Here is a 23,583-nt window from a genome sequence, read left to right on the forward strand (position 1 = left end):
GAGGTTCCTAAACTGGTATATCAGACACCAAAAAACACAATAAAAAACTTAATTAATAACACCAACACCAGTCTAGTCTTGATCTTGTTTTGCTCATTACTATTCATGCACTTTGAATTGAATATTTATAACAAATTCTTCAACAAAATATGCACGAAAAGCATAAAATGCACATTTTCGAACTTAAAAGTGCGATTTTAGGGCACTCTCGGACTTAGTCGTAGTTAGAGATTCGATGTGAGGTTCGCGTAGCATAATCCTAATGGAATTGGGTCGCTACATACCACCAGCACAATGCTCCAATTCAAAATCAATTTCAAGTACCCACTTAACAGTTATTCCAAATGTGTAATTGATTGCTAAATAGTAATGATTTTTCTCCTAGATTAACCTCAGTCCTCAATACCCGAATCAATCCCGTTTCGTGCGCTATTTTTAGGTACCACCGGCTTGTCAAAGCATTCATGACGTCAAGCGACGACGACCTGTCGCCGAGGTATACCATCGGGCTCCCGACGCGTTTCGCAAGCCAAAGAACCCTTCAGGAGCGTTGATTTGCGAGCCCCAGGTACCATCTGCCTCACCTGGGTACCGCCCGCCGGCCAATGAGCGCGCAGGCTCCGAAGATGGCCAAGCAGGCCGAGTGGGGCACCCAGTCTGCGCCTCACCTCAGCACAAGTGCATCTAAGCACTTACTTGCACTTAGCTAAGTACCAAAGTGACCAAAAGCGACAAGTGCGTGGCAGCGCCAAACGTGACGTTGAGATGATACTGAGCATATAAAGGTGGCCGATTCCTATCTCAAATCGTTCAGGTTCAAACGGTTAGTGAAGATGCGACGCTAGGACTGGCTGGAACTAGCGTCACTAGGGTGATGTATAGTGATGAGGTTGGCTAGGTGAGGTCATGAGGTGGTGCGCGGTGGCGACGGTTACCCTCGGCCTCGTCCTGGGTGCATTGGGGTGCGGGCCGGGCCGCGGGATGGGCCGATATCGGGGGGTCAAATCGAGAGTTACCCCTTTAGTGATTTGCGAGCATGTGCCGAATGTGCCGGAACACACTCTGACTGCCAGCGGACTCAGCGAGGGTCGAGTGAGTCGGAACGACTCACGGTTCCGGGATTTGGAGCCCAATTACAATCCGGATATTATCTTCAGGGATGAGGAGGGCACTGGGGCTGACCGGTTCATGACTTTGGTGAGTACCAAAAACAATGAGCCAGGTGGCAATAAATTCCTTTTCAATTTGAATTAATGCTCGTTGCCGCTCATTAAAGCAAACAAATAATATTGTAGGATGCGCCTTGCATCAACACCTCTCTTAAATGATTAAAAAGCGACTGAGACCGCAATAAATATTATTAGATTTATTTACTAAGATTACTCTGTAATTATGGGAAACCGTATTTTTCTGTGATGATTTATACTATATGAGAGTTCAACAACTAATATAGCGCCGCGGTAACCTTCGATTATACGTCTACTTTTGAATTCAAGTGGGAAAAATAATAGTAGTTTTTGGGTCAACATCGATTAATGTAATTTTAGAACTTTAATCCCCCTTTAAGGCTAACGTGAATTGTGCCATCTGAAGAGTAAATGTTCCAAAAACCCATGAATATTTATTGCATATTATTGCACGAGTTGATTACATTACAATACTTATCTCAGTGCAATTCGATAACCGCCAAATTGATTTGAAGCCGAAAATTGCAAGCTTTATTGCGGCGGCAAGAGATGGCGCCTGCTGTTTGGACAATTTCGGAAATTCTAGCTCTTGTGCGAGTGTACTTCAAGTGATCTCTAGTTGGAACCAGGACGCCGTTCCTTAACGCAAAAAATGCAATTTTTCCCAATACGAGATTTACATTAGATTTTTTCTATTAGTTTGATATTACTACTAATTTCAACACACATACTTGCCTGTCTATAAATAATGGCAATTACTTACCATTAAGTTCACTCTTGGTAAATCCAATGTTGCTAAATATAGCTGTAACGAACATTATTTATTTCTCAGAGGATTAAATTCGAATTAAGTGGCGTAATTATTGTAAAACACATTTTTAACAGTTTCCTTTGGGATTATAAAAACATCAAATGCATTTTGTTTTTTTTTATTGTGAACGTTAATTTTAGAATGGACAAATACAACATAATGCACCTAGATGCCAATCATAATATCCAAAGGGGATTTGATGCAATTTTGCAGTTTCTTTACAAATGGTGTGAAGTTTTTAAAGGAACAAACACGTTAATAATGCATTTGTTAATAATTTTTCAATTTTCGAGAAGCAAAAATGTGCAATTTCTGTAACCATCGACGTATTTGATGTTTATTTGCGACGTTTTGTATTAAGTCTCGCTCGAGGAGCTGCGCAATTTTCTGTAATCTTGGACACTCAAAATTTGAGAGATTCATCTGCAAAAGCTTGCGATTCTGACTGGCACGCCCCTGATTTTCAAAAAGTAAAAAAAAAGTTTTGTAGTCGTAAGGGTTGCCCGACGCTCACATATGGCACTTACGACAGTGCCGCAGCCGCAGCTTCCGAATTTTCGAAACTGGAAAATTTACAAAACCGAATTTTGGTTTTACCCGTTTCACAGTTTAATTCTTTTTCGTGCGCATGACGCGATTGGGTCAAACGCAGACCGCGTGAAAGCCGACATTTTGGGCGCAAGAGAATCTAAGTTCATTTGTTTCGTAGTTTTTGGAAAATGGCGGAGAAATGGTCGCGCGCACCGAAGAGCTTCAATAAAAGTCGGTCATTTTTCGCGGCACTGCAGTTTCGCTCCTATTGAAGACGGAGATCCTCCTTAAGAGTCCACCCTGTAGGCCCATTTACATCTCTTTTAGAACCGTCCATTGTATGTTCGTGTATAGCAAATACGTCGTCGAGGTGGAAATTTCGCGAATTGCGGATTTTAGTATGTCTACTGTAGCCGGAAAAAGTACGTCTGAGCTTAGGCTTAAGAGCCTAAAGGTTTCAAATGAAATCAAGCACGTTTTGGAACGTTTGCACCAATCTGTGCTGATTGCTTCCAAAGGTGTGAAAAATGACTGCGATCGTAGTAAACGCTCTGTGGATCTTCCTATTATTAAACCGTATGGAAAAATATCTTGGCAATATGTTTCCAATCTGGATAAACAATTACATTCCAGAATCACGGGATTATTTATAAGATCTGACCTAAATACGTATCCTTAGACAACGGTGACTACTATCGCAAATAATTATTTCTAAGTCGGATCGGTAACCTCTGTATAATATTAACAAATGTGCAGCCTATCAGGTTGAAAGTGAAAATAATATTTTTGTTCCAAATATCTTCGGTTTTGTCGATTGCTTCAGTAAATGTTTGATTAGATTAATGTTTTAGCCAAAAATAGATAAAACTAAATATAGAAACCGAACTGTGACAAACAGAATTAACTACACCATCATCGGCAACTCTAATTATTAACATCATAAAATTAAAAATATTTACTTTTTAGATTTTATTACGTTCTGCGGCATAGTCATAAAGCTTTTTATTGATATACATGTTACGTCGTGAAAAATCCCCTCAAGTAGCGCACACACACACACAAACAGGAGCAACTCAACGGGAAAAAAACAAATCACGAGCGAACCCCCTGTATATTTTACGTGCAAATTGTAAACTAAAATACTGAACAATCGAATAATTATTACACTTATTGTGTTTGTTGTAAGTTGGTATGTTCGTGAGAAAAGGAAGAATCAACACAAATAGTGAAACGCTTTTGTTTGAAGAACAGAGGAAACCTGTCTGGTCTCCAGACGCAAAGATAATGGTGTTTGCTCTTCACTATATTGAAATGGTGAATTTGAATCTACTTAATAATCACAATAACCCTTAAAGCCCATTAAACACATCTAGTCGTTTTCAAAACGATTCCTTCGATATTTCTCGCATTTCTCACGATATCAATTCGTACCCGGACCATTAGTACGGCTTCTTTCCTGTGGTATGAAACCGAGATCTTCACGGTTTGGTCTGACTTTTGCATTTTAAAATCTCCACCATCAGACCCGTCGGTTAATGGTCACTCTTCGGGCCGAAGAAAGCTGATGTTGCGGTCAAGAGTGATCGACTCACGTTCTACAATGTATTCAATGATGCTGAGTGGCTCGAATATGGCCGACCGTGTGTAGGTTTTGCGTGATTTACATGCGACCACGAGGCGAAATCGTTAATTAAATGTGAGTTTCGATGGATTTAACGCGTCTTTGCTAAAACGAGCGGTGGATCTTTTTGAACGTGCCGCCATCGCCATTGCCCGCTTGGGAATAGTTTTTTTCGCTTGTTTGCAATCCGGTTTTCAGATACGAGATATGGGCATATTCCTCCCAGAGTTCTTACTTCATTGCCATGGATATACAGGGTGTCCCAGAAACGTCGGTGCAAGCGAGCGCAAGCGAATGAAAGACCAGAGCGATTCAGCTAAACGTGCCCTATAAAAATGTTGCTCGTCTCATTCCACAGGATGTTTCAGGTTTTTGCTGCAATTGGAGAGTAAGTGCCACGGTTCTTAATTTGGCGGGTTGAAAATGGTCCTAGAGGAGCTTTCGGGGGCGGCAACTATAATCTCCATTCGAAGCTAGTTGGTACGTGGTACCGCCCGAGAGAAAAACATTTTTTATTCATCTTACACACATGGCATCTTTACAAGTTCCGATGCTCTGAAATCTTCGGGTATTTGGCAAAAAACTTGTGTCTCTAAGCGTCTTCGAGATATTTTAAGTTTGTCTGAGCACTGCCCAGGGGTTTATGAATACCTTCAATTCATAAACTACTCACCCACGGAGGCGGACCGTGAAAACAATAGAATGTCACCCGGACGCCATTTTTGCTGACGAACTTTCAAAATAGTTTATAACAAATCGGGGTGATGCTGCTTAATTTCGTTGAGAACTGAAAGACGGAATACCAAAAGTGCTCACCCAAAGGAGGAGATTCTCGCTCGTATGCTTGAGAATCTGGAGACCAGCACCGGACGTACATATCTGTGAAGCACCGGGGATAAGGGAGTCATCGATTTCCAGACTTCGACAGAAAAACGAGTTGTTTTCTTACCATTTTTTACTGTTCAAGTTTGTTGTCAAGGAATTTTCGATCAAGAATGGATTTCTGCATTTCTTTACTTCAAAAGCAACAGCATGATCCTTTTCCTTTAATAAGGTATTGCTGACCGATGAGGCAATGTTCGCAAAGAGAGATATACTGAAGTGGAGAAATACCCATTCTGACAACACAGAATATCCTCATTTAATCAAAAAAACTCACTTTTAACACAAATTTTCAATTAATGTGTGGCGCGGGACATTAGGAAATACGATTTTCGACTCCGTTTGACCTCCGGCAACATTGAACGGTAAATGCTACTTGAGCTCCTTGAAAAACGAATTACTTCTAATGTTTTAGGAGGATCCTTCTGGGTTTGGTCTCTGCAACATGGCGCTCCTCCTCATCGCGCTATCCAAGCAAGGGGGCCCTTGAATATGAATGATCCCCGTTGATGGATCGGTGAGGGTAGCCAACACCCGTGGCCACCACGAATTTTTTTTTCAAATTCTTGGTATATAAATTCACACGTAATAGAGCGAGGAGTTGTTGGATAATATTCAAGAAGACACAAATACAAGCAAAACTCTATTGAACCACCCCCCCCTCTTCTCCGCCCCCTGACCCGTTGCCCACATAAGTTCCCACACGAAACATCCGAGTCCTTTACATGAACCAATGGTAATGTTGGGACCTAATTCCACGCATCATCGTGCCTATTAATTACCTGCAAATGTTGTTTTTGCTGAATACTGCTTCGTTCAAGATTTGGTGTTAATAGAAAGCTCGTTTGCACAAACTACTAAAGATGAGAGAGAGGATTGCTTCGAGTGCACTTAGACACCTTTCAAATTGGTCTTGGCCACCGACGTTCGACCGCAACGATTTGGAAAACGTTGCTGACAACCTATTTATCAATCCAGAAATTGAAACTCGTGAATGAAAGACGTGAATCAAAGCCGTGAGAGAAGAAAAAGGCAAACAAACCAAAAGGCTCATTTTCTCAACGAGCCAGGGCTCTGCTACGAACTTAGAGATTCCGACCGACATGGTATGCTTTGGAATTTGAGGTGCGAGAAAGTCAAGTTTCTATGTCCTGCCAATTCTGGCACTACCCGGTCCAAAACTTCTTCGACGACTAGAAGCAGTCTTTACTTGGGAGACAAAAATTTGTTGCTCTCAATGGTGGAAGGTCGTTACGGTGCAGGTGCAGTGCTATTTCGGAGGTGGACATTCGCTTTATCAGCAAAGTGGACACCAACCATCGTCAAAGTCTCGTGAGGAGTGGACCGACCGAGACATGCATCTTGGCAAGGATTTGCAGTGGACGTCTCCGGACTACAGAACGATTACCAAGTTTCCCTGCAGAGATTAGTGTGCGGAGCTCAAAAAGAGAAGATCCTGGAAGCTTCTAGAATTTTCAACTCAGATCCACCAAAAATCTTAGCGTTCGGAGATAGAGTTTAGCTCAACGGATGAGCGTGTGAAGTTTATGAAGAATGCAACGCAGAATCGTACCTAACTTTTGACAGTTATGGATATCCTTTCCATTAGAGAAGTCTAACTCAACTTCATTTGCGTCAAGTATTGGTTGGAACTCCTTAGATTCCGAGGAAATAGCCGAAACCGCTATGCTATTATAAGAGCATTGTGGGTACAACAATTTCAAAACCAGTTATTGATTTAGTTAAATAAAGTACCCGTTAACTGCAGATATCTGAATTATGTTACTAAACTAAGCAAACATTTGATTGTTTTTACATTTTACCGTTCAGACGAGGTGCATCAGGAAAGACATATCGACAAAACATTGAAAATGCACGGGATTACCTGATTGAAAATGTTTTCAAAACCGCTAGAGATACTAATTTTTCCCGAGCTATTGTAGTAAATCAATGAAGAGGAAATCCACTTTTCCACTGCAGTTTTTCCATAAGCTTTAACATGTCAGTCTTGGTTTCATTATGCGATATTCCGTTTGCCAAGAACGATCACCAACCGTTTTCTTCTAAATACGGCCCTGGAAAGGTGTTTGGCCATTTTACGTAGTGTTTTGCTGCAAATTCAGTGACATATCGTGTTTGGTGATTTACGCGGTGTTCCGGTGTTTTTTAATCTTTCATGATGGCGCGTGTCGTAAAATGTGATTTTTGATGTAGCTTCAAAGAAGGAAATCTAATGTCCGAAACGAAGAAAACCTTAAGTCCGTGGCCGGCGAACCGGAGTCCGAAATCATCCTAAATTTGTAAGTATAAAATGTAATACGTACTTTATACGTGTAACTGCATGTCGTGGCAGTGTGCGTATGAAAGAGGGGTAAAAGCGAACGGTCTCCGAGAGAGCCCCTGTTCAGGAGAAAACGGGGAAAAAAGTACGAATTGACGTGCTGCCATCTGTCTGCAATTTGCGTATTGAACCACTGTCCAAGACGCTATCAAATGCCTTGCTAATGTCCATAAATTAACTTGCTGATCGTTTGCCATTTAGATGTGTTATTTGTATATTGTTCGTCATTGCCATGGAATAGCTGCAGAATGTCGATTTAATTTATCTCCTGAACGTGGATAAGAACACAGATCGAACTGTCAAGGTAACAATATAGCTTTATAGCCATACCAAGGAGAAATTACTGTATCAGAAATGGTACACGAACTATTTACTTCCGGTAGTTTTTCGTGAAATAAGTTTATGAAAGAGTGTGTGTTTATCTCTACACATATTGATAAAAATTCTACTCATGTAAATAATATCGTAACGAACACGTAAAAGATTAGATACCTACTCACTCTCTAAACAGTTTCCTTTTTTCCCACAGAGTATTGATATTACATGGTATTATGCACACACATATTGAAATGTGACTAATGGTATAAAATCTCGATAATATTGATTCAGAATATTTCGGTGGAACAACATCGATTTAGAGCGGTCTGTACAACATCGCAAGAATGTCGACAGGAACAGTGATCCATTTGGCAGTGTACAAAAGGACGACGGCTATTCAGACAAAGAGACGGACTTTTGTTTGACATGGAAGAAGCTTTCGATAACGTAAACACTGACCACATTTACGTCGTCCATAAGAGCATTTCACGAAAGAAGATAATCAAGACGATAAGTGTGAATTTTATATTTGGGCCCCCAAAAGATTTATTTCACTTAGGACTAACGCCTCACGGACAAGAAGGGATTGCACATTATTCTCAGTTAAAACTAGTTTCAAGTAGCATTCACGCTTAAATAAAAGGGCTCGGACGAAAATCTTTGTTAACCTTACGTGAACAAATCTGTCATCGCACTCAGAACCTAAACGAAAGGAGTAGATAACTGAAAATTGACAATTAGCGTATGACACATGTCAACACGTCAACGGACAATGGAATCCATCCATGGAACGTACGTGGATGTTCAAAATGTGCGAAACACTGTGAAATTCCTCTTCTTAACCGCCGAAAAATAACGATTTTTCTCACATGAGTTATATCATTCCAGAATGTCGATTCGAGACGTGGGATTCGTATTTCTTTGTTGGAATATTGTGTTATACTTCTAAAACTGAAAAAATCTTAACAAAGCAGTTCCCGAACTGCTCATTTTAAGACTGATTTTAATTGAGATTTTTAATTGCGGGATATTAAACCTGCATCGGAATAAGAAAATGGAAATACGACTCGTTTAAGTTTCTCACAAACAAGTCGACACGTGGTTTTACGTTAATACGTCACACGGAAGCAACGCTTTGAGTTAAGAAGGCTTTGGAAAGAAAACAATAACGCTTCGGTTGTCAGTGACAATGGCGCCTTCCGTTTCGCTCGCGAAAAATGTCCAATTTCGTGCGAAAATGTGGAAAAAATGTGGAAAAGTTTGTGTAAAGTCGAAGGGTAATTAAGTATAAACGTAATGAGTGTTCGTACGAGATTGTGCGCGATCGGAAACAGGTAAAAATTGCACTTTTAAAATTTGAATTCATTCGACAGTACCGTGAACGAGGTGTCGTTTACACTCGGGTCTCCGAAGTCCCACGACGCTGAAAGGATCATCAGTGCAAAAGGCCGATTTAAGGTAAGCGATCGGCGTTTGCTCATTATATCTCTTTTAGGTTCTATTTCCTCTCTTGTCGATTTCTCTAAGGAGTTTTGTTAGTGGTTAGTTTAATTTCTTTGTGTAAGTCCAAGATTGATCTCTTTCTGCTGCATAGGTACCGAACTCTTTCAATTAAGCAGAGTATGTACACTCCCTTTAATTTTACCGTTACTGAATAATCGTTCCTTACCCGTTCCGCTTAATTCTGTCACAACTGTCAAAGGCGTCCTAACGCCCGTTTGGCTCACGAAATTTTCTATTTGTAGCGTAGTTTCAATTACCCTTTTTAAGGCTCCAGCAAATAATTTAGAATGATTTTTAGGTCACAGAACACGCGAATACGAAACGAAACTGAGCACATAAAAATGTCTTATACGAGAATCCTTACGAATCTGAAAAATTTTATTTTGGCGACACCTTTAGGTTAGATCTGATTAGGTTTAGATCGTTAAAAAAAGAGTTGAAGAGCGTCAAAACTAGTCAAATCAAACCAGTCAAATACGTACAGGGTATTTCAGAGCTAACTGTAAATGCGCTACCACGAGCTAGAGTACTTCGCCATGATCCAAATTCGTCCATATATCGTAGGTAAATCTTGATTCATTCTCGCGATACTGCTTACTTTATTTTTAAATGGATTTAAGTTTACCATTCAGGTAGGTTTTTCTTTGTTGCTAGATAACGCCAGATCAACGATAAACTTATTAATTATTTTGTTTCGTGAATGTTATTCTTGGTTGCCTCTTTTGATCCTAAGTTCGTATTGTTTGATCATCAAATATTTTATCGTACTATAATGCCTGATTTATTTACATCTCGAGAATGTGCCGACATAATCTTATACACATACGCCAGTATGCCTTTAATAGCGGTTACAATACGAGATGGAAAGAGGATTGCGTCGTTACCAAAGGAACCATTATCAAGGAAACGTACAATTAAATTTCACAAACATATATATTCAATTTATTATGCATATTTATTTTACTTAAAGCCAAATGGAGACTGAGGTGTGGCATTTTGTTCAGTAAACGTGAATAACACACGGTACTCGAGCAAGAAGTCAATCTCGGAGAGATAAAAAGGAACTAAACACTAACTAATCCCAGTTAGATTACTTGTCGGCCCAGGGAATGAAAATTTGAAACAGACAGGCCAATTTAGGCGCAACGATTACTTGCCTCAAATCAGCCGTTTGAAATGACTATATCACGTAAAAAGGAATTTTAGAGTGTTTCACGCACTTCAAACTTACACGTTCCATACGTTTCAGTTACCCCCAGTTAATTTTTGTTTTCCAAAAAAGAAATTTCTAGATTCTGAAACGGTGATAGATTTGTCACCGACGCGTGTTTGCAAGGGTTTTCGTCCGATCCCTTAGTTCACGGTGAATAATGAGATAGAAAACGAAATGAGTAATCCCCTCTAAGTGCCTGGAGTGCGCAATAAATTGTACAGTCCAAGGAACTCAACTGCAATATTGTCGCTTATGCTGCGTTTAAGCAAAAAGTGCAAAACAGTATAAAACTGAAAATTTGGACCCAGCGGCTTTAACTCATATGAATAAAAAAAAACAATTCGCCACGTTTCTTCCTTTTTTACTGTGTGTTTTTTCTCTCTAATTGATATTAAAATTGAAATAAAAAAAATGGATTTCCTATTTTAACGCATTAAACGAGATTCGTCATGGTCTATCCGCAAAAAAGGAAAGCCCTGATATCGCCGCTTATTATTATCCAACTGAAACTAAACTTACAATTATTTATGAGAAAATACAAAAGTGGGCAGCATACTCCTCGACCGACTGTATGGGCAGGTGTTTATCGAGCTCTTCTTGAAATGAAAGAATCTTGCCATATTGCCACGTGTTCTGTACAAGTGAAATTAAAATTTAAAAAGGAACAATAAAAAAAAAGAACAGGACAGCATCTTATCAGCTACACGCACATTCTCCTACTAAATGACAATTGCGTAGTAGTAATGACAGTTGCGTAGTAGTCATGACAGTTGCGTAGTAGTCATGACAGTTGCGTAGCAGTAATGACAGTTGCATAGTAAGGTATCTCACAAGTGTTTGACACGAAAGAGTCGGTTAAATTATATATTTGTTCATATAAGAAAATTAGTTCGCGGTCAAAATAGAAAGAAAAACTTTACTGACGCACAGACAAGATCTCAAAAATTGATGTACCAGACGGGATAATAAATTTAAATTTATCAGAGATATGAAAAGTTAATTCAGTACAGGAAATTAACTTCGAAACAGGCAGAAAACAAAATCGGGCATCCCTTTTTTCGGTTAAATTTTTATCATTAAAAACTACACGAAATTGACAAATACTTTAATGGGACTTTGATGAGAGAATAATTATTAAGGTTTCTAGATTAAAGTGAATAAAGAGTTGAAATCATAATAATTAAATTTTCGTCGTGATGATAAAATGTTTGTTAATAGTGGTGGAACCAGTAATCTGGAAATCAATTTCCAAACGTAATTCTCGGAAAATTTACATTGTCGGCGTAGAGCCGATGTCAATTGTACGTGACAGCTGTGTTCGAAATTTCATTTCTGATACCACATTTGCAAAATTAAGTTTTATAAGTAGTAAAGAGGTTCGCAAAGGATTTGAACCATTTTTGAGGACGTTCTATTAATGGGAGCGGTTGAAGGAAGGAGCGTGGAATTCTAGGAGTGATGCATAGGAGAATAACATGAGAAAAGCTCTTTTTCGTGCCGAAACAACGCATATCTCTTTAGAGACGTATAAATCGAAGAAACTTCACTTTTTTACCTTTTTTCAGTGGGAGTCCCGAAGAAGTCTACTCATAGCTCTCGTTGCTTTTGAAACGTGTATAACATCTACCCTGAGAAACAGAAATGTACCAAAAAATAACATCGGAGGGGGGTTGTTGAGGGATATATTCGGAGATCAGAAACTTCACTAGAGAGGCTGACATGACGTATTTCCAAATATTCACTAAAAGCGTTCATCGAAGGATCAAATTGACGATCGTTGAAAGAGAAATGATTTCTGCTCCGAAATTTCGAACAATCTATTTTTCGACATTTTCATGACTTACGGCCTGCCGTTACTATTGCAGGTAGAGACTTCAACGGACCTTCATTATGTGGCCCCAATCTTCTACTGTAATTTATCTTTTTACATATGCATCCTAAAGTATTCATCCAAACAAGTTAAATGTGAGCGAAGTTGAAATTACACCTGTTCGGCCTCCAGATTGGAATTTTCGAGTTCGGCGCCTCAAAGACGGTTTAGAATTTAACGGCTAAAAGAGGTTTTTGGGCGAACCATTTCAAAATTTAATATCAAAAGAAGCACAGGGCTCGTTCATGGGCCATTACGCACCAGCTACTCGATGTCACAACGCTTTTTTTACTTTCGATTGGCCTTATAGGTAAGTGGCCCAACGTGCGCAGTGTATTTGGGCAATGGGTGCAATTAATTCGAGATCGAAACCGTTTTCCTTATTAGTTCAATCGAGCAATTCCCATGAAAACAATATCCATGGGTCGTCGACGGCAGAGCTGACCTAGGCCAACGCATGCTTCATGGTTACTGCCAAGGTTACCTACCATCCGATGATGTGTCTGTTGTCTCGTTTGCAAATAAATTATCTAATAGTTATTTATTGTCACCTGAAAACTTTCTCGGACTTGAGACAAATCACTTGAAAACAACAGAAAAAATACTGAGACAGACGGTGACTCAGGTTTGTTGAACTCATGTGGCACTTGAAGGTTGACAAGAAAATCCGGTAAAAAATTACATCTTCCTCCCACCCATTACCGTCAACAATCACCTTACGAAATTTGCCACAAAATTCTGTATCGCACAGGTAGCAAAATATCCTCGATTCAATCCAATCTATAGTGTAAATTACACTGCCCAGAAGCTGTAAATCAGTATAAGCTGAATGGTAGAGCGAAACTATTTATCCGCATTTAATCTTCGTAATTTGACGTGTACTGTTAATTTACATTCGCATTATACACAGAACTGGGCTGTTCCAGGCAGTAAACACAAATTATTAATGGCTGTACCTAACTAATAAAATAATTTACACGAGACAGGTTGCTCTGCTGGTATGAATTCGGGATGAAGTACAGATGGTTGTGGCGGTAGGAAACAGCCCAATTGCATGTGACATGCCCACTTAAATCGGTCACACATGAGGTGACAAGCGATATTGTTGGCACCTACTTGAAATTAATGCAAATGACAGTCACCGTCTGTAATCGCAAATCGAATCTCGTGTTCGGTTCACCTTTTACACCTTGTTACCGCTTTTTATCGCCTTGTAATGGCGGCTTAATACAATTTCGCGTTGGGAGAGGAGAAATCGGGGGAAATTGCGAGTTGCATCCTCGCTACGTCGCGAAAACGGCGCTTCAAGGAAAATTCCGACGTTTGGCAACGTGGTCCACGCCTGACAACTGCAAAAATGACGTCACGCCCGTACGTATAACAGTATCTGAACGGCAAAACAAAAGAAGGCTGCCGTGCTGCTATTTTCTTATTCCCATTGAGGTTTTTACGTTTTCGGATGCGGTCTTCGACGTGCCAAAATACCGAGTTGCTGCTTTATTTGTCGTCAAATGCGGCAGAAAAAACATTATTTTCAATCCCACGCGTTGCCAGCTCGTTTTTGAGCCGAAGCGGCAATCTATAATGGTAAAATATGTTCTTTTAAAACCAGCAAACGTGCAACCTTGCGCACTTCCCCGTCTCAAAACTGTCCTATCGACGTCCGAATTTTTATCTAGTTTATTCAAGTCCAGCGCAAGATTTCCCGTAACACGTGCCGGAAACTCGCTTTTGTTCACTTTCAAAAGGTCCTTAAGAGATATCCCTAAAAAGTAAGTAGTTAATGCGGATTAAACGTTTTCCCGACTTTGGGCCGCCAGTTCCGTTCTCCTCAAAATTTGCAAAAGTGTCTTTTTGACAGTAATCTATCACGTGTCTTGAAGGCGCAAAATTAGTTTAGCCGACGTGAAATATTTCTCGTCAAGAAAGCTCTCTTGAGATCTAAAATCCCATCGCGTTTAACCAAGTTTACACCGCAAGGCTTCTTTCCACATCGTAACAGGCAGTTTCCCAGCTCTTTAATGTATTAAAAATCGTTGTGGCCGAGGTGAGAACATTCGAGGGCGCCTCTAAACGGACTGCAGAAAATATACTTAGAGACTTTTCGTTTTATTTCCACTTTCCCTCCTGGCGCGCCTCTGAGTACCTTCTGAGTCAGACGTGTAAACCGTCTCATCTCCGTCAGGCGACCGGGAATATGTGCCCCATATTCGCCTACGGTTTCACGTCGAAGTCAGTGGCGAAGCGCATTTGATTTAAACGAGCGTTTGTGACGAAAACTTTTCCTTCGTTGAATCGAAAAATTTGTCAAGTTCGGATGTGCGGGTTGAGCACGTCACTGCTTTTTGAAACTAAATTGCGAATTTCACGGGGTTTGGTGGACGCCTGTAGGTGGCTGGCAGAGCGCGGTGAAAGAACTTGGCGAAAACATCCCGCTTCAGCGGATCAAACAACATGTTTGTTACGTTTCCGCATTCAGGTTTGCTGTTCCAGTGTATCCTGGTTTTTTCAATCTAGTCGCAAACTTTCCAATACTGACCGGTCAGTTTTAGCCATGGTTCTCCATGGAAGTCAGTGCCGGAGGAGATTCGATTTAAGTGCAATAACTTTTGCCGTTAACGTGTCGCTAAAGTCACTCGCGTAAACTGACTCAACTCGCGCGTACAACCGGGAATATCCCGTGCCTCAACTCAGTCGTCGCAAGAGACCTTCTTGACATCTGAATTCTTTTCAAGTTTGACCAAGTTTAAACCGTAGCAAATGTTACCTCGCAACGTAGCAGTGGTTCTTTTTAGAATTTCGTCTGGAGCTGTTGTCGTTATTGCTGTTAAATCAGAATCAACTGAAATAACAGCGACGAATGTTTACTGCAAACGTGAGAATGAAATCTACAGATTTTAATTCAACAATCGAATTCGATAAGGAAATGTTTTCCATAATAATACTTTAGGAATTTCGTATTGTCGTTTTGAACAATGAACGCATTAAATCTACCGATCCGTGTGCCGTGTACGCGAATCAAAGGTGTTAAAGAGAAATTCTCAGAAATGCTAAAAAATTAAGGTCAGTGATGGTTAATTATGAGGTTGCCATTATGCATTCAACGATCAATGCAATTATGCAAACATGTTATTTAATTCTAACTAAAAAGATCTAAATATAACAGATGACTGAGGATGCTGTAATCTGGAAAATCTTAAACCTCAAACTGTCACCTTGCGAGCGTAGATAGATCATTTCGCGGTATATGCATATGATCTAATCACCGTGCCACCCCCCGATTTCATGGTTTTTAAACGAGCTCCAAAGATTTGTCTCTGGAAATGCACAAAGCCCATTAGCATATTACGACAAAAGCTCTATTGTATTGCCCATCGAGGAAATTATTTTCTGCTTGTTCAACAATGCGATCTATTGTTACAGGGGCCCGGGCATGTTTCGCAACACAATAAAATAATAAATAATAAGTCGAAAACCACTGGGAAGTTAAAAATTAAAAGTTTTCGTCCTCACGAAGTCGCCTTTTTCGGTCCCCGTGATGTACACGATCATAATCGTCATATTGTGGCTCCATGGGAACAATGGTTGTTAGTACTAATAGGAAATATCTGCATTGCCGTCTAGGAGATATGGACAGTGGGTCAGTTCAGCAACTCGTCAAATCGGCAAATGGATTATGTAAAGTTTGAGGAATTTACTTAAAAATTCAAGTCAATATTTGCCTTTCATTAACTAACGCGATACCAGAAATCCCTAATGCAAATGTGTACACTTTAATGTTGCATAAGAAGCACTAATATGGCATTTCCTCGAAAAATTCACATCCAAAGATCAAGCAACTGAACGATAAATCCTATCGGCTCGATGTTATTTGTCAATAGAGATAATTGATTCCTCATTTCTATACTTAATTCCCATAAAAGCATTAGTATAGGTGCGTTTTTGAATAATCCGGTCTTAGACTATATATAATCCCCAAGGAATCCCGCATCGGAGTAGCTTAGTTTCGACTACCGGTCAAAGCGCGCCTCAGGTGAGAAAAGCCACTGTGTTTGTGTGATTTAATTTTTAAAATGACACCGATCAAAGTTTGGCAACATGGTCAATGACCTAAGACCCTCAACGGTGACGTCACGCCGATGCGTTGTGCAAACGAGGAGGGAAACAAAAGGAGGCCGCCGCGTTGTCACGTTCTCACCCTCGGCGGATTTGCCCGAATTCAACAGGGCGAACGTTCATTGACGCTCAAACATATAATTATATTCATCTAGTTTTGACTATTACCAAGGTGTTCCGTATCGATTGCTCGCAGAGATAACGAGCCAGATTAAACGTTGAATGACCCGATTATGTGGCTGGATAAGACGTGTGTATATGTTGGTTTGATAATGCTGTTTAGACGAAACAATGTTATCAGGTCTTGGTGACTTGCTGGGAATGGGTTTAATGCTGCGAGGTGCAGGTAGAGGATGGATTTTTGGCTTAAATGCTGTCAAGGCAGGGTCTCGTGTAACGTCTGTTAATCCGCGTGTAAATTAAATCGTTCGGAAAAAAAACGAAACTGCAGCTAGCTGCGAATCCCACCTCCGGCTGCAATAATTGATATTTATATTGTGCCTTTGTGGGCCGTGACGTGTTCGTTATTATTTGTTTTGCCATTGAGAAAGTGTCTATACGAATTTATTGTATTGGCGGCTAATGCGCCTATTTAAACTTGAAGTTTACGGCATCCTTGGGCTAATAAAGAACTTTGAAGGCCTCGACACGGCAATGGCGATTTCTTTCCGCATTCCTATATAACGTAATGAGTGACGAGCACTTTGCGGTTTTTTGAAGAAAAACCATTGGAATTATCGTTCCCAACTACCCATAAAACTTGGCAAGTTTTTAATTTTTCGCACACAAAATAATGGTTTTGTGTGCGATTCGGCCTACGCGAACGGCGATTAGGAACAATTATTACCGTGCCAAGGGCGAAACTGCATCATCATTGCCAATTCTGTTTGCTTAAAATGACAAAAATCGCAAGAAATCTCCATATGCTGCGACAATGCATTTGCTTACTTATCAATTTTGACGACAAGTACGGATTTTTTGTGGGAATGAGTGTGCAATGTGCCTCGTCAAAAGGCATCGCCCTCACTCGAATATAAACAAAATTCCCTCTTCGTGAACCGTCACTATTGTGTTATCGTCGTTAAATAATACAAGTTTATTAAAATAAACACACATTACACACACCTCCCTGTTTAACTTCCGAACTATTCAAATATTTATTCTTTTATTCTAAAATATTTTTACGTCCGCAAGGGGACCTTGGCATAGTGCGTAGAATAAACTAGTTCCTTAATAGTTTCTTATTGTCTTTTCGAAGGACATAAACCATTATCGCCCTGCGTGTTAAATGGCTTAACAAAGCTGCTAATTAACACCAAATAAAATGCAGCTAATAATGCATGCGGTAAGTGAGCTGGAAAATATTGGCGCACGTCCCATTAATGAAAGCTCAAATTAATTAAAACAAATAATACATATCTTCATTATGCCACCGCTGCTGAATAAATTACACTATTACAAATCTGCAGTGTGTGCCGGTCATTTGCATAGCGCGAGCGCTCAATTAATCGCTCCCTAATTGGTCAATTATCGAGTGAGTTTGTATTTTATTGAATACCTATTTATGTTTATTGAATTATATCGATGAAGTTGTCGCGGCCGAAAAGTGTAATGTGCGCGAACTCGATGATTCAGGAAGGCACATCCGTCACAACTAAGCCCCTTTATTACTTGTAATCGTCGAAACTCAAATTAGCCACGTATTCCTAAAATTTTCACTTTCGAGTTTGTACGGTCGTCTTCATCACGTATAGCACTTTTCTAGCGTGCCGTAGCGGTGACATGCGCGCGCAGAATTCGAATCGCAAAGCGACTCGCGCATAGTAAAATCGGTGGTTGGTTCCCTCTTGCCTGCATTCGAAAATAGAGAAAAGTGAAACGAAAAACCAACCACCAATCCTGAGTCACGTCTTTTGTGCGACTTGTGTCAAACAGTGGGAGAAAATCTCTATCGCTCAGGGAGAACGAATTAAAAAAAAAACACATAAAATATTATGTTTCTCTTTTTGAAAAATTCCAGAATTACTTATCGTCTACCATTAACTTTTAGCCTCTCATCATCAATCCGCAATCTGTCGCAATATGCTCATCATAACTCATCATCGGATCAATCTAGCCTACGGCCATCATCGTCCATGGTCATGGTATTGGGCGGGGCGAGGGGTAAGCCCGCCCCCGCTCCTTTTCCCATATCGTGTTCCCTTATTTCGGCGCAACAAAGAGCGCCGTTTTAAACTTGACGATGTCGGCGATGCCTTTGAACTGGCCACTGGCCGTGTCCTTTCTCTGCCCCTCCATCATCATGCTCATCATCATCATAATGGCTTTTCAGGTCGATTCCGTTCTTGCCATTACCCGACGTTTTATACACGTTTCTAAGTCTATTTCTTCTCGAGGAAGGGAATGTTCCGTTTGGGATTCGAAGGCGTGAAATGCACGGAAAAAACAATAATGAAGTGGGTGCCTTTGGTTCGGAATGGGTTGTTAAAAGCTTGAGATGGTAATAAAAGCGGTAATGCGCGTGTAATCGAAAGGCGCAGCAAGAAACGCATAACTGGTAATATGGGCTTATAAGTTGGTAAATGGCAATTGAATACCGAAAATCAATTAGAGGCTTCTATGTAGGAATCATTGTCTCTACTGCCAAGTGTGAATGGCAGAAAAAGTTTTTTCGAGTAATTTTTAAGACTCGAAAATTGACAAGAATTTGACGAAACTTCGGAACTCCTTGAAAATTGACTTCGCTTTGAGCTTTTCCCAACGGCGATTTTATGGATTCGTCTCTTCTTCCCCCGTCGATTTGGCCTTCCGTTGAATCTCTAGGTCCGCCATTTTGGCGGTATGTCCGATTGCACAGAGGGAGCGCACGAAGAAACGAATATATGCAATGTACGAACGTTACCATTTGGAAATGTTGGTTTTTGAACTAGGAAAAAGTGACTTTTGGGTGCTTTCAAAAATTGGGCCTTTGAGAGCATAAACCTGTGTGGGGCGTTGTATAAAGGGCCTAAGGGCCGCTCTGCAAGATTCAGGGATGCGTGTGTATACTGTGACGCAACCGTGACTGCGGCAATAGGTAGACGTTTCGAATAGGGAGGATTCGATTACTTAGTCTTAAAGGCATCTTTCTAGGCCCTAAATCGTCGACTCAGAAAAAACGTATGCAGTTTTAATTATAAGCGGATGCGTCATATGAGCCATCTAAATACTAAAAAAAATTATGTAATTTGCTTTATTTACACAGAAATTATGTAAATTCGATACGTGCTAGATGAACAACGAAATAAAACGTGCGTATTTTATCGATTAATAGATGTCGATGATATCGATAGCTATTGCAGTTTCCGAGGTAGTGTCGTTGAAATGAGGGACGCAACATCACATTTTTCTCACATTTTCCGCAGTTTTGGGGTCGTTCAAAGTGTTGGTTTTGCCCTGTATCGTCTAAACGAATGCGTGTTCTATGGGCACGTGATTTAGAAAAATATAGCGGGCGGGAATGCTCACCATTGGTCAATCGGAAATTTTATCTACGTTTTTGGAGAAATTTGAAAATCGCGCAAAAAGATCTGATCAAGTCTGCCCGCCTGTAGGTCCCTTACTACTGGCGATGGAGACCTATACGAGGCATCGTTATGCTACGGGATATTGCAATGGTCAGTCGGTCTTCCTTCGCTTCTATAAAACTAAAGTTAACGATTTTTTTCTTACGCAGGATTAGACGGCACGTAAAGCCCCATTTCCGGAAGTGACTCTCTAATGTATGAGGTGACCCCAAAAACTGTAACAATATGTAACTTCGGTATTTTAAATAGACCCCTCTCCCTCTTTTTTGTTGGTTTAGGATTTCTCGTTAAATTTTAAGGTCAGTTTATGTAAGGTGCCTTATCTTGAAAATTTACCCCAAAGGAGGGGCAAGTTACGGGAACTCAGAAATGGCAGGGCTTAGGGATGTGGTGACGTTAACGAAAGTTGTAAAATTTTGAATTTTTAACGCGTCGACGCCGGGAAAATTGGAGCATTCCGGTGGACATAAGCAAGTTATTAAAGTTTAAAGTCTTCTGGGGCCCATTTCGCCGGTCGCGAGGGACTTTTTAAAATTAAAACACGTGAAAACGTAGCTTATTGGGTTCTTTTTGAAGCCTAGAAGACCGATTATGAAATTCGCAGGGGTTACCTCACGATGTCGATTCCCATGGAAATTTGCAGCCGACAAATTTTTCCGGATACCTCGGGGACGGCAAATTCGGGGCGCCTTACACGGACCGATCTCAAAATTTAACCGGAAATCCGCAAATAACGGAAAAAAACGGGAGGTTCCGCATAAAATAACGAAGCGGCATATCGTCACATTTTTCGGGCTCACCCTGTACATTGGAAAATTATTTTTGGAAATGCGCTGCGTAATTCCGCAGGAAAAAAATTGTCATCCTCATTGGCGCGGAAGCCGAGGGAGTCCGACGCACTATCGCAGCACCCTGTACGTACGAAGTAGATGTTTGGACGGAGCAGGCGCGTAAAGAGGAAATCGCGCCAATTTCAGTTTTTTGAACCTCCGGAGCGACGATTTCGGTCATGTGACGTTACCCGCGGTGCGTTTAAGCAATTTTCTTCAAGCAGTTCCTGTGATTATCCCTGCACAACCAATTCCAATTTCTGCTTCAAAACCTTGTTAAAACCGGCCTCGAACGGCCTTCGAAAAGAGCAAAAACCAAGCGCCATGAGCAAATGATTATTTCGCCAGTTGCATAATAACAGGGTAGACAAAAATTATCGCTTAGCTCCGCATATAATAACTTTCAGCTGAAGGATAGTGTGTTTCTGCCATCGGCACGATAAATTAATAAATAAATTGAAAATATGAGCCAGCCCGTCAAAAGGGCAATTACTCGGTTAATTTATGCCCCCGTACCTGGTCATTTTCTCCGGTGAAAATACGGTCCCAAGTGACATCGAGAACACCATTTTGTGGCGTCTTCGCTATAAATCTCGGACATTAATTCCAGTTCTTGCGTTATGGACACCTCCATTTTAAGTTATAAGGACAGCGTTCATTATTGAGCTTCGAAATCGATTAAGTTCGGTCGGTATGTATATATATATATATAGATATATATATACATATATAGATATATATATATATATATATATAGAGACCTTGTGTAGTGATAGAGATCTCAGCCTAACCTGGGAATCAAATACACTTTCGTGGAGTCAACCGAAGAACATTGGAAAAAAAAAACAAAGCCGAACCAACAAGTGACCTTCGTGGGAAGTATTTCTCTCGGCTCGTTGAGGATGGCCGCGGGTTATTATTCGCCGACTGGGGCAGTCATCTTAACACCCTGTCCAATTATTCATATCCTCCTCTCTTTTCGCACAGACTGCCTCTCTTCAACTTCAAGGGAATTGCAGATGAGGAAAACGCAATGAATATTTTAACCTCTTTAAGCAGCAGCAATTCCAATGGTTGAATGCTAATTTACGACATATCGCGTGAAAGATGCTGATGCGCCTCTTTTGATCTGCCTCAACGCCGACAGTATTGTGAGAACGATGATTGATGGCTCAAAACAACCTCTGAGAGCTCCCAAAGTTCGATTCTGTGCAGTCGTTTAATGGAGGAACGTGTCCAAATAAGCCGATTTAATTGCCAATGGGATGATATCAAAGTTGACAAGATGGAATCTCACGGTTGCATGAACAAGTCTCCTTCCATTATCTGTGGTAACCTAATCCGGAAAGTGACTGGAGGTGACCGAGGCGTCCAAATTAATTTCAAATTGCTTCACTGATTACCCTGCTTCGTATTCTAACGTCAAATCGTCAGGTAAATACCAAAAATAGCGTCTTCGCGTCAGATTGTTGTTTTAGGGCTCACTTCCCTTCAGAAACCACAAGTCTGGTAGGTCCCACGCCACTGCCAACCACTGAAAATCGGTAACATAATAAAGCGATCCATCATTGAACTTCATTAATTTTCACTGTCGTGTAATTCATACCGGATCGTTCGTATCTCCTGTCAGTATCCGTAGGTACGGTAAATATTTGCGCACATACACCCGAATATATCACACATCGTCTCAAGGGCATTAACATAAAAGGGCAATCGACAAGAATGTACCAATAAAAATAATTTATCTTCGAGTCCTTGGACAAAGGCCTTGACAGGCTTTGTCGCCCTATGAATCGGTTTCGGTGACAATGGGGCTTGCGGTTACCTCCTGGAGTACGATAATTTACAACTTTTGGGTCAATGGAGAGTGTTTCTTCGGTTTGTTGGAATTAGGGCAAAAGATCGTACGAAACTGGGATAATTCTGTTAAAAGAACTGCGCACAATTTCAATTGAGCATAATACGGCAATCTAAAATTTTCGGAGTTTTTCTGTCGAAGTTCTCGTCCATCACTGCTGGATCACCGAGTCCCCAAAGAGCTGAACGTTTAACATCGATTGTTTTTTAGTTTCCTTATGGCAACGATAGGAATTCTTGACGCGATGGTGGATCAAAATTATACACTTATTACCGGATTTTTCCCATTTTTAGCGCTCATGAGCAAACTATCTGTGGATTCTGCGAATTAATTTCAAATGTTTAAATTTATCAAAACCAGAAATTCTGCAGCTCGATGTGGGGCCCGAAATTGGTGCTCTAATGCAGTTTGCTTAGAGGCCCGCAATCGTTTCTACCTTTTCGTGACTTTCCGAGAAAACTAACTTAATCATTTCCTTTCTTCCCGTGAAAAACACAAAAAGCGGAAACACGCCATAAACACCCAAAATTGAGTACTACATCCTCAGGCATCAAGTACCTGTACAAGTCATAAACTACCCTTGTTTATTGCTTTATTGGCTCGGCTACCAAACACCAATAATTAGGTATCATTAGGAATCCTTAAGGTACAATACGGAGCGGTTTGTTAAAAGCCCTATCAAATTATCATAGTATTGTCATTTGTTGCCTCGTGAGAAAACCACTTATTCTCGAATACCCACACCTTTCCATTCTGGCTTGTGTATACCTGTTTTACAATTTATATTAGGGTCTTATTTGAACAGGTTTACTTGGGTAAATTTATTTGTTTAATAAATATGTGTGTATTTCGGGCCTGTCTCGGGATGATGCCCCTACAAGACGGAATCTACGCTTTAGGGGTTTTTGTTTTTAGGTTTGTTTACCTCAAATGCAT

General features: G+C 40.5%; 1 protein-coding gene across 2 annotated transcripts in view; it reads left to right on the plus strand.

The window, feature by feature from the left end:
* hh (hedgehog signaling protein) overlaps window positions 1-23,583 on the plus strand; it is a 50,753-nt gene that overhangs the window by 21,904 nt on the left and 5,266 nt on the right. Inside the window, exon 1 of one of the 2 annotated variants that reach the window (XM_066300092.1) lies at window positions 508-1,197. The exons of the other annotated variant lie outside the window; for it this stretch is intronic. Coding sequence (XP_066156189.1) covers window positions 907-1,197 — 291 coding nt within the window. The 5' untranslated portion in view covers window positions 508-906. Of the gene's footprint in view, window positions 1-507; window positions 1,198-23,583 lie in introns of those variants that run through there. 2 annotated transcript variants of the gene reach the window in all.

Source organism: Euwallacea fornicatus, chromosome 35 (assembly GCF_040115645.1).
Source record: "Euwallacea fornicatus isolate EFF26 chromosome 35, ASM4011564v1, whole genome shotgun sequence".
NCBI classification, from domain to species: Eukaryota; Metazoa; Arthropoda; class Insecta; order Coleoptera; family Curculionidae; genus Euwallacea; species Euwallacea fornicatus.